We start from the raw sequence: 15,407 nt of genomic DNA, 5'->3' as shown, positions 1-15,407 counted from the left end.
AGGAAAATCTATACCAGATATGTAGCTCACCTCTCTGGGTTCCTTTCTTTCTGAGTTCTTGGCCCTTTAAGCCTTTACTGCCTTTCTACTTCTCCAGTGTCGTCAAACAGGTGCGTTTAACATTTTGTCTAACTTTTTCTCATGGCTGCAGAATTGATCTCAATAAGCTAGCCTGCCATTGCCAAAAGCAGAAATCTTTCCTTCTGTTTTGGAGAAAGAAGGTAGGTTTGATTTCAAAGTGGTTAGGTATTTTTTTCCTCTTTTCAAATAATAACTCGTAAATTCTAAAATTGTTAAATATATTTTTTACTTATAAATAAAAGTAGTATACTTACATTAAAGAAAATTTGAAAACACAAGAAACAACTTATAATTCTTCAACTTTTGTTTTACTACTGGCATTTTGTCATCTTAGAAGAATTTCTTCTCATTTACCTATCTAATTTAAAAGTGTACACAAATGGGGCTCCTGGGTAGCTCAGTTGTTAAGCGTCTGCCTTTGGCTCAGGTCATGATCCCAGGGTCCTGGGATCGAGCCCCACATCGGGCTCCCTGCTCAGCGGGAAGCCTGCTTCTCCCTCTCCCACTCCCCCTGCTTGTGTTCTCTCTCTCGCTGTCTCTCTCTGTCAAATAAATAAATAAAATCTTCAAAAAAAAGTGTACACAATGACATAAAGATCGTTTCCTTTATAAAATAAAAATACAAACATCTAGAAGTATATATCATAAAAAGTGAAGGTCTTTTCACTCCCACTCCAACTGCTCTCTACTTTTTGGCAATTCTTCTAGATACTTATTTTTCTATGCATTTACATACATATATTCAATTTTGACCGTACTCACTCCACCCCTTTTTAATGTAAATGTATTTTTCTGCAGCTTTTTAAAAATTTTTTAACTTGGGTATCTTTTCTTAGTACATTTTTAACTACTTCATTCTTTTTAGGTAATACCAGAGGAAACAGTTTATATAAAGCAAACAATATTTCTTTGCATATGAGAGAAGATATCAAGCCATACAATAATGACAGACTATTATGAAAAATAACCAATTAGAGATCTTGGAAATGATAATAAAGAAGTCCAAGAACTCAGTTAGGTGCGTTGGCTAACAGAATGAAGTTAGCCGTGGACAAAATTATCAAGCTGGAAGATTTAGCTAGGAAATTCTTCCTGATGCAGCACAAAAGGACAAAAGAAATTTGAAAAATAGTTTATAGAGCTAGGTAGTGATATATTTGAATGACTTAACAGTATGAAATGTCACAGAGGGGACACATACAAGGATTACTTTCTGTAATGCAGTAGGGCCAGGTCAGATTAGTGATTTTAAGAAGCTAATGGGAGGTGAGAAAATAGGGACAGAATTGGGGGCCCTCACTACCACTCCCACTTTTGGAGATTCACTAGGACTCAGCATATAGTTGTACTCACAGCCAAGATTTATTATAGCGATGTACTAAGGTGATACAGCTGGATCATAAGGGAAAAAGACTAGTGGATAGTCTGGTGCATTCTGTATGTAGGCTTCCTTATGCTCTCTTCTTCTCATGAGGGGTCGTACAGAGCACATTCTCTCAGTAGCAATGAAGATGCAGCAACATGTGTGATGTTCCTGCCTAGAGAAGCTCTTTAGAGTCTTAGTGCCCAAGTTTTTACTGAAGGCTGGTCACACTCTGCATAGTGTGTACCAAAATTTCCAGAATCCCAGAAGGAACACATTTATTCAACATAAGCTGTATTGTTTGTACAAATAGTCTAGGCATGGTGAATCACCTTTATCAGTGAATTTCAGCTGCATATGTGTGGGAGTAGAGGAGACTAATGGTAGGTTGTTACAAGGTTGGGTATACTTAGTATGGCTGTGATTGAAGGACAAAAGATTGAGGAGTACTGAGGATATCAGGCAAAGAATAATTGAAGTAATCAACCATAGAGTTTAGGCTGAATAGGAAGTAAGGTCAGGATGGGGGCTGTTAGCCTATGAAAAGAGAGGGGTGAAGGAATTGTTAGTCTTGGGGTAAAATTGAGCAGGGAGCAGGGTTAGGGTAAAAGAATGGCATATTGGCTTTAGAACGTTGTAGGTACTCAATCAGTGTGAGTTGAACTGATGAATCAAAAGGTGGAGCAGCATGGAATGATGATGGTATGGCCATGGGGCAGGTTGTTCAAGTTAAGCAAAGGTGATAGTCATTGAAAATCAGATTACAGAACTGTGAAGCCTAAGTCATTTGATGTGTCAGATTACCTCATGGATGTTGATGTTACCAGTGTAATGATAGAAGTTAGCACAGTGGGAAATACTGTTTTTGATGAATGTGGGGAAATGACCAGAGGTCAGTACGTGAAGAATAGAGTGTTTTACTACTTTAGACTCTGGTTGCAAGTAACGGAAATTAACTCACACTAGCTTAAATAATAGGAAGTTACTGTGAGCGCATGAGTAGGACTCAAACCCAGGAATATAGCCAGATCTGAGGAAGGGACTGGAGCCTGGACCTGGAAAGCTATTTAGAACCTAGTTTCTGCTCTTTGTTCTTATTTTCTCATCTTTGCTTTTCTCTCCTATTTCTATTTCTCTCCTTTTGTGTCATAGATCTCACTAGCTTTGTCTTTCAAGACTGGCTCTTTGTTATTCCTTGTTTACTTGGGAGCTTATAACTATCCTGTATCTTCTGAGCTTACATGTTTTAATTTTAGCCACATGCAGAGACTCTCTGAATCCTAATTCCAAGTTACCAGAAGAGAGAATCTGGTCGGTTCAGACTGAGTTAGTGGTTTGCTTATGCTCCCATCAACTTTGGCTGAGTGGGATGTTATCTTGTAATGTCATATAACATGGTTGTTAGGGTCCCATCTTTGTGGATGAGAGGGCGGCTCTTAATGAGAGCTGTTGTGCCACCAACCACAGTGGATGTCTCCTCTACCACAGTTGAGTGATACAGCTGAATGGAGTTAGTCTAAATGGAAATGGAAGAGGAACTTTTGAAAGAGGCCACGAGAACAAGTGAAGATATAGGAGAATGGTTTACACTACCCGCCATGGAACTTGGGCAGTGGGAGAATGAGTAGCTTTTACTTACAAGAGAAGTGGTCTCCTTGGTGAAGAGTTAGCTCTTAGTAGGTATTCATGAAAAAGGTTGAGGTAATAGGGAAGGTTATTTATGAAAAAGATTCCAGGGTTTATATTGAAACTCTTTGGGAAGGTGATTGGTGATAAGATGAACCAAAGAGAAGGGGCTCTAAAGCAGTGAGGATAGGACCATCAGAGAGGAAAGATGACTGGAGACTTGATTTTGGGTGATGTCAACAGTATGGTTGACAGGCATGAGAAGTATGGATATAAGTAATTGGCAAATTAATGGTTGGAAAACTTTCATTTTCCTGTTATTTCCATCTGAGTTGAAGATAGTTAACAGAGGCAGTCCAAGAGTGACTAATTTTTGTAGCTCCATCTCACCACACTGAACTTACTTTGGTTTGAGACTTTATTTTTGTTAGAGTTCCCCTTCCCTGACTCATATTGATGTGACTATGATTTGAAGTGATGGACTCCTTGTAGTGAATTCTGATAGTTCCATTTGGGTTTTTAAAAGTTGCACATGTCCTATACTTGGCCCTCACATTCCTGACACCTTTGTTCATCTTTTGAGCACATGCTATTATTGATTTGGAGGAGTATGACTTACAGTTATGTTGCTTCCTCCTTTGAATCAATGTCTGGGATCATCTCTTTGAATAAAACTGTTAATGCATTTTCTTCATTACTAAAATATCCTTGTTACACATAGCATACATACTTGCTCACTCATTCTCTTTACACATACACCTTTTACATATAATTTGCTCCCATCTTCTGTAACAGTTTTCTCAGTTTCCCTCTAACTGATCACTGATTCCTTTTGTCCTTTTTGTGGTAGCCATGTGAATTTCTATTTTAAGCCTGGCAGACTCTGTTAGCGAAATACACTTCTTTCATCTTAAGTGTACGTTATCTTCTTTTCACTTTTGATATTTCTTTATTCCCACAAACTGAAATGATAGTTTGTTAAAAGTGGAAGTAAATGTCAGTGACTTTGAATCTCAATTATAGTATATTTGAAAATAGTTCCAGACTTAAGACATTGCTGTTTAGATTTAGTGATACTTTTTGAAATTACTATATAATTTTGAATAATATAAAATATTTTTGTCAGAAGAAACTTGTAATGACAGTGAACAGCAAATTAAGTTGAAAAATTACTAAATAGATGGGACACCTGGGTGGCTCAGTCGGTTAAGTGTCTACCTTTGGCTCAGGTTCATGATCCCAGAGTCCTGGGATCGAGTCCCGCCTTGGGCTCCTTGCTCAGTGGGGAACCTGCTTCTCCCTCCGACTGCCACTCCCCCTGCTTGTGCTCTCTCTGAGATAAATAAATAAAATCTTTAAAAAAAGTTACTAAGTAGTATTTGTGTATAAAGTACATCATGCTTACTGTTTTTAATGGGCTTATTTCTACCATTTTTTACTTAATAATAATTATTGCAGAAGAAAGTAGGGGAAGATAAAGTAAAAAAGAAATGGATGCTTTGGAGGAAAGATTAAGGAAGAAGAAATATAAATGGATGAGAGGCATTTGCTAGATAGTTGGAGTTATCTTTTATCAACACACTTAATAATTGTTAAATATGTACTGAGGCTCAATATTTATTCTGTTAAATTAAAAAATATTTAATTTGTTCAGCTGCATAGAATTATTAAAATATTTCTATAGTAATATTGTGGGAAAGCGCTTGGTTGAATGTTGATCATATTCCAATGTTTTAGTCCTTTTCATTACTTGTTAAAAAAAGAAGTAGTGTTTATGTTTTTAGGAATAATTATGCTAGTTGCCCTTGCTTTTCAAAAATTATCATTGATTTCTTAACTTCCCTCAGGAAACACATGCTCATGAGTGAAGCTTCTTTCTGTAAAGCTTAAAAAAAAAAAAAATCCTATGCTATTAGTACCTTCAGAATAAAGATGCTGAATATTGAACTCTCTGAATGCTTTCTCTTTTTAATTAGTATACATAGGATATAACTTTATAAGGATATTGCAGTTATCTGAGTATCTCAGTTACTAAATATACTAAAAATATCTTGTGAACCTGGTTCTTTTTCTCTTTCTTTAGTTATTATATTTATTTTTTATTATTTATTTATTTATTTATTTTTAAAAGATTTTATTTATTTATTTGAGAGAGAATGAGAGAGAGCATATGAGAGGGGGGAGGGTCAGAGGGAGAAGCAGACTCCCTGCCGAGCAGGGAGCCCGATGCGGGACTCGATCCAGGGACTCCAGGATCATGACCTGAGCCGAAGGCAGTCACTTAACCAACTGAGCCACCCAGGCGCCCGCTAGTTATTATATTTAATGGTTGGATGGTTCTAAAGCAGAAATTTCGGTGGTTGGTAAAAAGAGGTGATGGTGTAATGCGAAAGGAATGGTACTCCTTAATCCTTTGGCTCACGAAGTCTTTAAAGTATGCTTATTTAAGGAAAACAGAGTTGATGACATATAACTGTAAAAAGTGATTCAGAATTAGGGGCAAAAAGTAGAACTAGTGTCTGCTGGATTGACTCAGGACTCTTCTAGATTTGACAGGGACGTATGTGGACCAAATACTGTGTTCTTTTTTTTCCTTCCCGAGTGGCTCAAGTTGCCAAATCTTTGCCAGAAGGTTGATCATTGCAGCTTGTAGACCATATTTTTTATTCCTTAATTACATTAACAGCTAGAGTTGTTTTATGGATTTTTCTTGAGACTGATGCCAGCCCTTTTATGGGTCTGAAAGTAATTGTAGCATGAATCTAGACTGTATTTTTAGTCTTTAAAATTTCCAGGAGTGTTCTTTATTTATTTGGTATATAAATTCTCCATCTGCTTCACTTTTCTGTGACATTTTAAAAATATGCTTGCTATGAAACACAATAAAACACTTTATGTAGTTCTGAGTTAAAAAATTTAGATTAAAAATTCAGTGATGAGTAATAGTGTTCGTTACATCCAATGACTGTAGTTAAGCCATTTTGTCTACTGTTATACTTTTTTTTTTTTAAGATTTTATTTATTTATCTGACAGAGAGACACAGTGAGAGAGGGAACACAAGCAGGGGGAGTGGGAGAGGGAGAAGCAGGCCTCCCGTAGAGCAGGGAGCCCGACGTGGGGCTTGATCCCAGGACCCTGGGATCATGACCTGAGTTGAAGGCAGATGCTTAACGACCGAGCCACCCAGGCGCCCCTCTACTGTTATACTCTTATTCTAGTTTACAAAGGTATATATTGTGTGGGTTTATCTCTTTAAAATCCATACTTCATCAGTGGTACAGCTCTCTCGGTCCCCAGTTAGAATCATTAGTAAATGGTAGAGTGTAGACCTGGGTTCAGATTCTGTTTTTACCTCCTGAATAAACTGCATATGGTCTCAATTACTTATTTGTAAAATAAATATAATCTTTTCGGAGCTGTTACAAGGATTAGAGAAAATGTTTGTAGAATGTCAGATCCTCTGCCCAGCTCTAAGTAAATGGTAGGTAAGTTATTATTGCTGTTATTAATAAGTAGTGTCCATGGAGTGCTTTGACAATATGATATAGACATTGGGCTATATATATATACATTGAAAAGCATATGATGGATTAAGGAAAACAAGTGTACAGTCCCAGGGGGGAGTTTATAGAGCTTTCTGGAGCAGACCATTTCTGTTTTGTATATTTGCAGACTTGTGAAAATAAGCAAATCTCTCAGTCTGGTCTTTGTAAATAGATTTTGAACACTAACAAAATATTTTTCTTTTCCTTTTATCTTAAGGGTGCTATTTTCCTGGAAGGTGTAACTGTTAAAGGTGTGACTCAAGTAACAACTCAACCGAAGTTAGGAGAGGTACAGCAGAAGTGTCATCAGTTCTGTGGCTGGGAAGGGTAATAAACATTTTCAAGTTTTAAATAAAACTTATTTGTACTCTGCAACATTTAACATTAATGCAAACATTGACTTAACTTCTTTGCTCCTTGAAGTTTGAATATTTACCTAGAGTGCTTAAAAAGATACTAAACGAGTTTTTTTTATCAGATTTTTCTCAAGACCAACAATTGAGTCAAAATTAAGACTACTAGAGAAAAACAAAAACAAACAAACAAAAATTAGACTACTAGACAGCTGAGTCCAAGTTAAATGACTCAAACATGTCTTCCTAACGGAATAGAAAGTTATTTTTGTCACTATCTAGTACTTGTTTTGTGTGTTTGATTCTGCTGCTGATTAATATTTGGGTTGCCCATATCATTTTGCTAAGGGAGAAGAGGTGAGACTTGAAGACTTGACTGTACCTCATTTTCCAGTTTTTCTGTAATCCAGTTTTCTGAAACCTAGGAGAATCAGCTTTAATTATGTTTTGCCCCCTACCGTGACTTGAAAATATTTATCAGACATTTCATGGGAGGGGATTCAGGAGAGTTCCCTGCTCTATCTTCTGCACTTAGGTCTTGGTGTGTGGTCATTTCTGTTGATCATTGCCATCGGTGGCAGAAAACTGTAGTACAGCTAGAACATGATGAAACAGGACTGATACTTGTTAAAAGTTTCTAATATAAAGAACGTTTTGACTGGTACATACAGATCAGTTAGCCAGAAATAATTTTAACTAAAAGATGAAAATGATGATGAAGTAATACTGATTTTAGAGTTGTGCTAAGCCCCTGCCAGTGTACTTTAATCTTGACCTATATTTCTCCTGTTTTGTCACTTCTGGGCATCTTTTGGGCAGAAATTTGCCAACCTTGTAGAGTTATGCCAAGTTGGCAGTGTCGTGATGGAGGAATATGGGGTCCAGAATAATGTAAGATAATTAAGGCAAGCAAGATTTAAACTTCTTCCTGAAGTAGAAGATTTGTAAACATACCTACTTTACTATTAGATCATGAATATTAATATTTAAAAATTCCAATAGTTACAGTATATAGTGGCAATTAGAAACTTGTTAACTTGAGTCTGAAATGTCTAGAAGATGATAGGTAATGTTTTGTTAGCATTCTTGGGAATGCTGATACTCCAGTTGGCATTAATCTCATAATAGGGAGAATGTTGTGATAAATGTGTGACTAATGTGAGATTGGTTTAAGACGTATTGCTTTGTATGGATGCCAGCCATAATAGTAATAAAATGTTCTTCTTTAAGGTCTGGATTCCCTGGAGCACAGCCTGTTTCCATGGACAAGCAAAATATTAAACTTTTGGAGCAGAAGCCATATAAAGTAAGCTGGAAAGCAGATGGTACTCGGTAAGTTAGACTTCTAAATAAAGTTATACAAATAACTCTAATGCTTGAAGAATACTTCTTCATTGTTAGACATGGTTTGTACTCTTGGGACTGTGAATTTCTGACTTGAACAGCAAAATAATCATGTTTGAAATATCATGTAACTTTTGTTTTGCTAGTATTCTTAGTTATGTAATTCAGTTTCTCTCATTCTGCTAAATTTTTGGTTTCAGAGTTCTTTTTTTTCTTTTTGTTTTGGTTTTTTTTAAAGATTTTATTTTTCAGTAATCTCTGCAGCCAATGTGGGGCTCCAACTCACAACCCTGAGATCAAGAGTTGCATGCTCCACCTACTGAGCCAGCTGGGTGCCCTCCAGAGTTCTGTTAGTTTGACATAAGTCTGTACCAAATTTAAGTTTGAAAGTGTTTTCTCTTGATAACATTGTGCTTTTTGGTATGTCCACTGCCCACCACCTTGTGTTTAGTGGTTGTTGAGCACTTCTGAAACTAGCAGATGTGTTGTTAGTTTATAATCTAAAAATTACCAGGTCTCCCTGATATTTTGTTCCTTCAAATATTTTGTTCCTTTGAATAGTTTTTCTCTTAATCTTTGCTAATACTTTTTGTAATTTTATATACTTTTTTTTTTTTTTAAGATTTTATTTATTTATTTGACAGAGAGATAGAGAGACAGCACAAGTAGGCAGAGTGGCAGGCAGAGGGAGAGGGAGAAGCAGGCTTCCCGCTGAGCCGGGAGCCCGATGCAGGACTCGATCCAGGGACTCCAGGATCATGACCTGAGCCGAAGGCAGCCGCTTAACCGACTGAGCCACCCAGGCGCCCTGTAATTTTATATACTCTTAAGGGTGTTGTATTCTTACAACAAAGCTTAGCTTCAGGTTTCATTTTCCTACACTTTTTTTTTTTTCCCCAAAGATTTTATTTATTTATTTGACAGAGAGAGACACAGTGAGAGAAGGATCACAAGCAGGGGGTAGTGGGAGAGGGAGAAGCAGGCTTCCTGCTGAGCAGGGAGCCTGATGTGGGGCTCGATCCCAGGACCCTGGGATCATGACCTGAGCCAAAGGCAGATGCTTAACGACTCAGCCACCCAGGCGCTTCTTCCTACACTTTTAAATATTTATTAGTATAAATTTAATATTTCCTCAACATTTAACTTTTTCTTTCTCTTTTGTAATCATATTTTCATAGCTTGCCATATGTATTTTTTTATTCGGCAAATGTTCTAATAGTTGAAGTAATTATTTTAACAGATATTAATACTAGTTTTTTCCTATTAATTTTTTTCATAATAATGAAAATGTTTCAGAATAATTAATATAGCATTTATATAGTTAGTTTTTTTCCCCAGCTTTATTGAGATATAATTGACATATAACATTATGGAAGTTTAAGGTATACAACGTGTTGATTTGATACACTTACATATTGCAAGATGATTACTGTTAGCTAATATCACCGTCACTTCACATAATGACCATTTCTTTTTTGTGGTGAGAATATTTAAGATCTGTTGTCTTGGCAACTTTCAATATATGGTATGGTATTTACTATAATCACTATGATGTACATTAGATCCCTGGAACTTACTTGTTTTGTAACTGGAAGTTTGTACCCTTTGACCAATTTCTCCCCATTTCCTCTACCTTCTTAGCCCCTGGTGACCACTGTTCTAGTCTCTGTTTCTGTCAGTTTGGTTTTTTTTTTAAGATTCCATATGTAAGTGATATCATAGAGTATTTGTCTTCCTCTGACTGACTTATTTCACTTAGCATAAAGTCCTCAAGTTCCATCTGTGTTGTTGTAAATGGCAGAATTTCCTTCTTTCTCATGGTTGAGTAATATTCCATTGTATTTATATAGCACTTCTTTATTCATCTGTTGATGGTCTTTTAGGTTGTTTTCAAATCTTGGCTATTGTGAATAATGCTGCAATAAAAATTGGAATGCAGATATTTCTTTGAGAAGCTATTTTCACATTTTAGTTTTTTAAATGCTATTTTGAAGATGATATAGGTTGTACTTAATTTTTATGAGGAGGTTTTGAATGTCAAAGTGGCAATTATACCTTTTGTATTATGTTATCTTCATCAGCATTTTGCTTGTGGTGACCTTAAAAGATACATATGAAGATACGGAGTGGGGCAGATAGAACTTGATTTTAATATTAGGTGAATATAATGATACTGTTTCAATATGATATGCTTTTTAGTAATTACATTTTGTTTTTTTAATAGAGAATATATAAAAATATTTTCTTTCATTTGTCTTTGTCGGAAATCATCTTTCCTTTCAACTTAGCATTATCTAGCTTTTTTTGGGGGGGTATTTCATAGGTAACACAGGTTAATGAAACAAAGTTCAGAAAATAACATAAACGAAAAGAAGAAAATAAAATTAAAGAGTGATTTTATCACCTAGAAGTAACCATTACCATCATTGTGGTGTTGATTTTATTCTTTTGGTTATAAAGCAGTTATATTGGGGCGCCTCGGCTCCAGTATATTGGCTCAGTCAGTTGAGCATCTGACTCTTGATTTCAGCTCAGTCTTGATCTCAGGGTCATGAGTTCAAGCACTGCATTGGGCTCCACACTGAGTGTGGAACCTACTTAAAAAAAAAAGCAGTTATAGTAATCCTTTGTATAGTGAGTGCAAAGAGGTAAATAACAAGTATGTTTTATATATGTTTAATTTTTCATATTTGAATTTAAAAATGAACTAATCTAAATAATTAATATTAATACTTGATAAAATTTTAAGTAGTATAGAGACATAAAATGATAAAGTTAGGTTTGCCTTGTGTGCTTCTAGGAGTATTCATTGTACAAGGATGACTCTGTAAGGATGGATACCGTTAAGGATATAGACAGTTTGGATAATGTGTCCCTTCCATGCCCTTCTCCTTATGAATGTATATTTTTGAAGGATAAATAAAAATTAACATTGTTGCTTATTTTCAGAATGTTAAAATTATATTTAATTTTTTAGATTAGAGTAAGTTTAGAATCTATTTTATTGGTAGTAAGAATTAGCAGAAGTTAAGTTGTTGATGTGTGTGTGTGTGTATATGTGTTTGTGTATTTTTTTTTTTTTTTTAAACTCCATGCCCAGTGTGGAGTCCAGTGCAGGGCTTGAACTCATGACCCTGAGTTCAAGACCTGAGCTGAGATTGAGAGTCGAACACTTAACCGACTGAGTCACCCAGGCGCCTCCATATATAATAGCTGTGTAACAATGTGTTAAGGTTTATTAATAGATATTTAGTATTGTAACAGTGTTTTAGGTTTATTACCTATCTCTGAGTGGAGGAGTGAAAAAGGTGAGGAGCAAAGATACCCATCTCCAGACTTAATACTATAAATGGCCTGAGGATTTGGGAGTGAAGCATAGTTTTGATCTAATGAGTTTCGTATTCTGGATATTTTTTACTTTTCTACCTTGTGTTCTCCATAGTATCTAGGCTGTGATCATGGCAAACCTTGGGCAAAATAACAAAGTCTGTAAAATTTGTCATTTGTATTCCACCATCCTACTTTTGTTTATTTTCCCTTTGCATTTGTATACCCCTTTCCTCATTTCTTCTCAGTACTATCAGATCTCTAAATGATTAGCTACAGTAATTTGAGCTAAGATGTTTCAGTTGATAATGGAAATATCTTATTTCTCATGAAACTGTGCTCCACCAAAACAAAAGGAGAACTTTTAAGTATTTATTTGAATACCTGCTCTGTCTTAGGATACTTTATTCTGTGAGGAAAAACATTTATGTGAGATAATTTTCTGGACCAGTGCAAAATCTTTTGTAAAGTAGGATTTAAGGCCAATAGCATGTGAGAGGGACTTTCTGTGATTTATAGGGTGAAAAGAGCCTCAGGGAGCTGTAGAATGGTCTAGGAGCCCTTGGACTTAGAACAGCAGATTCAAAGCCATGAACCCTAGACTCTATTTATTTACTTATTATTTATTTGTTTTTATTTTTTGAAATTATTATTATTTTTTAAAGATTTTATTTATTCATTTGAGACACAGAGATACAGAGAGAGAGAGACCATGAGCAGGGGGAGAGACAGAGGGAGAGGGAGAAGCAGGCTCCCTGCCGAGCCAGGAGCCTGATGTGGGGCTCAATCCCAGGATCCTGGGATCATGACCTGAGCCGAAGGCAGACGCTTAACCATCTGAGCCACCCGGCGCCCCTAAAATTATTTTTAATTAGTATATAATGTATTATTGGTTTCGAGGTACAGGTCTGTGATTCATATATATATATATGTATATGAATACCCAGTGCTCATTACGTCACATGCCCTCCTTAATTAATTTATTTATTTTTAAAAGATTATATTTATTTATTAGCGTGACAGCATGAGTGGGTGGGGGGGGGTGTGGACAGAGGGAGAAGCAGATGCCCCCCTGAGCCATTAGCCTGACATGGGGCTTGATCCCAGGACCCTGGGATCATGACCTGAGCTGAAGGCAGACACTTAACTGAGCCACCCAGGCGCCCCTATTATTTTTATTTTTTTAGGTAGTCTTCACACCCAACATGGAGCTTGAACTCATGACCTTGAGATTAAGAGTCGTATGCTCAGGGCGCCTACATGGCGCAGTTGGTTAAGTGTCTGACTCTTGGTTTCTGCTGAGGTTGTGAACTCGATGTCCTGAGATCAAGCCCCTCTCTGGCTCTGTGCTTGAGATTCTCTCTCCCTCTCCATTTACCCCTCCCACTCATGCTCTCTTTCTCTCTCAAATAAATGAATAAGTCTTAAAAAAAAAAGTCTTATGCTTACCAACTGAGCCAGCCAGGTGCCCCACTCCATTTTATTTAAAGCCATGTTGTGATAGAGTGCGGGACCTCTTTTTATTATCCGTATTCCATGGTTTATTGGCTCTTTATTTATTGTATCTAGCAACAGTATTTAGATCAAAGGATCTCTGAAATTGAGTGTAATATGAGACCTGGATAGAGTTACCATTAAAAGGTATTGCCTAGGAATTTTGATTAGCCTGGCCAAGGCCTGGGGGCAACAGTGCCAGTTTTGACAGGAATCTCTTGCAGATTCTAAAACATAGGGACTATGTTTTAGGGACTATTTACTAATTGTAAAGCCAAATTATATAGATAGAAATACAGAATTTCTTAAAAATAGAACAGTGAGAAATTTGTATTAGTTATATAGGTCAATTGATTAAACACTAACCCACTGTAGTCTCAGAAACAGGTGAAATAATTTTGTTTAATAGAATATTTAATAATTGTATGTCTTACATTTCAGTAAAACCATACTTTTAGAAATGAGTTGTCTCCGGGCGCCTGGGTGGCTCAGTTGGTTAAGCGACTGCCTTCGGCTCGGGTCATGATCCTGGAGTCCCTGGATCGAGTCCCGCATCGGGCTCCCTGCTCGGCAGGGAGTCTGCTTCTCCCTCTGACCCTCCCCCCTCTCATGTGCTCTCTCTCATTCTCTCTCTCTCAAATAAATAAATAAATAAAAATCTTAAAAAAAAAAAAAAAAGAAATGAGATGTCTCCTTCTATTACAGCACACTATTTCTGTTATAGCACTTTTCATGATCAGAAGTTACTTTTTACCTTCTAATTATTTTGCTTCTGTATCTCCTACTATATTGTAAGCTTCACAATATCAGGGAACAAGTCTGTCTTTTGTACCTTTATATCAGTGGTAATCAGCAAGACCTTATACTAGTAGCTAGTGAATGATTTGAATGAGTGAATGAATAGTATTGGCAGTGTTTTATGCTCTTGAGAGATATGTAGCTTCTGTAGATTGCAGTTTTCATTTTTTATACTTTTTCTCTAAATATATTTCCTGATCTTTTGGTTCACTGAATGGATTGAGAAGGGAAGAAAGTTGTATTAGAAAAACTGTACTGAGAAGTAGAAAGAGCACAGGAATAGAAGTTGGAAGACTTGGTTTTAAATCTGTCTTTATCCTTTACTGCTTGAATAAGGTGCATAGTTGATAGTAATATATGCCATCTTTTTTTTTTAAAGATTTTTTTTTTTTTATTTATTAGAGAGAGAGAGAGAATGTTCGAGCAGGGGGAGGGGCAGAGGGAGAGAGAGAATCTCAAGCACATTCCCCGCTGAGCATGGACCCTGTCATGGGGCTCAATCCCATGACCATGAGATCATGACCTGAACTGAAACCGAGTCGGATGCTTAACTGAGCCACCCAGGTGCCCCTTCGCCATCCTTTATTAAATAGCTGTATATGTTTTCTGCTTCAAAGGGTTTATTTGAAGCCTAAATGAGAAAATATGTATAGAAATGGTTTTTAAATTGTGGAATACTCTAAATGAAATGTACTGTCAGTTTTCCAATATTAAACATATTAGTGGCCCATGTAGGTAGAGGAGCAAATAAATATATGGGTTCCTCTTCTTTCTTTTTTGAAGATTTTATTTATTTATTTGTCAGAGAGAGAGAGCACAAGCAGGGGGAATGGCAGGCAGAGGGAGAAGCAGACTCCCCGCTGAGCAAGCAGCCCAATGCAGGGCTCGATCCCAGGACTCCAGGATCATGACCTGAGCTGAAGGCAGACACTTAACTGACTGAGCCACCCAGGCGTCCCGGGTTCCTCTTATTTCATGTTTACAAACAATATGTATGATAGTCTTTTCTATCATGGGGTACCTGCTTGTGTGTCTCTTTAATTTCAAAATCTACTTATAGTATATATTAGATATTTTTCCTGTTTTCACTATGTTTTGTACTGTTTATAATCCTTAAAAGACGAGCTTTAAATCTGGATTATTGGCAGTAATATTATCACATGAAATATATATGTGTGCACACAAGTTATCTACTTTCTTTCTTGTTAGGTAGTTCTGTTGATTTGTCTAGAGCAGGGGCTGGACTATCCTTATAGTCCAAATCTGGCCCATGGCTTGTTTTTGTAGGGGTCATGAGTTAAGAATGGCATTTATATATGTAACATTTTTTACTGTGATCTAATATATGTAACATAAAATTCACCTGTTTTATTTTTGTCTCCCAGTGCAAACGCCTTCGGATTTTTATTATCTATCTATTTATTTATTGGATTATAATTGATATACAGTATTATATTTCAGGTTTACAACATGGT

The 15,407-nt window shown here is 36.5% G+C and overlaps 1 protein-coding gene across 4 annotated transcripts in view; it reads left to right on the top strand.

Annotated features, from left to right (window-relative positions):
• Positions 1 to 15,407, top strand: part of RNGTT (RNA guanylyltransferase and 5'-phosphatase) — a 320,109-nt gene that overhangs the window by 28,963 nt on the left and 275,739 nt on the right. For all 4 annotated transcript variants that reach the window (XM_045867220.3, XM_064597860.1, XM_064597861.1 and 1 more), the window contains 2 exons: positions 6,834 to 6,943; positions 8,200 to 8,301. In XM_045867220.3, the coding sequence (XP_045723176.1) occupies positions 6,834 to 6,943; positions 8,200 to 8,301 (212 nt within the window). The remainder of the gene's footprint in view (positions 1 to 6,833; positions 6,944 to 8,199; positions 8,302 to 15,407) is intronic.

The sequence above is a fragment of the Mirounga angustirostris genome, unplaced genomic scaffold (assembly GCF_029215605.1).
Source record: "Mirounga angustirostris isolate CCGP_5_RB_7025 unplaced genomic scaffold, mMirAng1.0.hap1 SCAF_8, whole genome shotgun sequence".
NCBI lineage: Eukaryota > Metazoa > Chordata > Mammalia > Carnivora > Phocidae > Mirounga > Mirounga angustirostris.
This window is presented reverse-complemented; position numbering and strand designations above follow the sequence as displayed.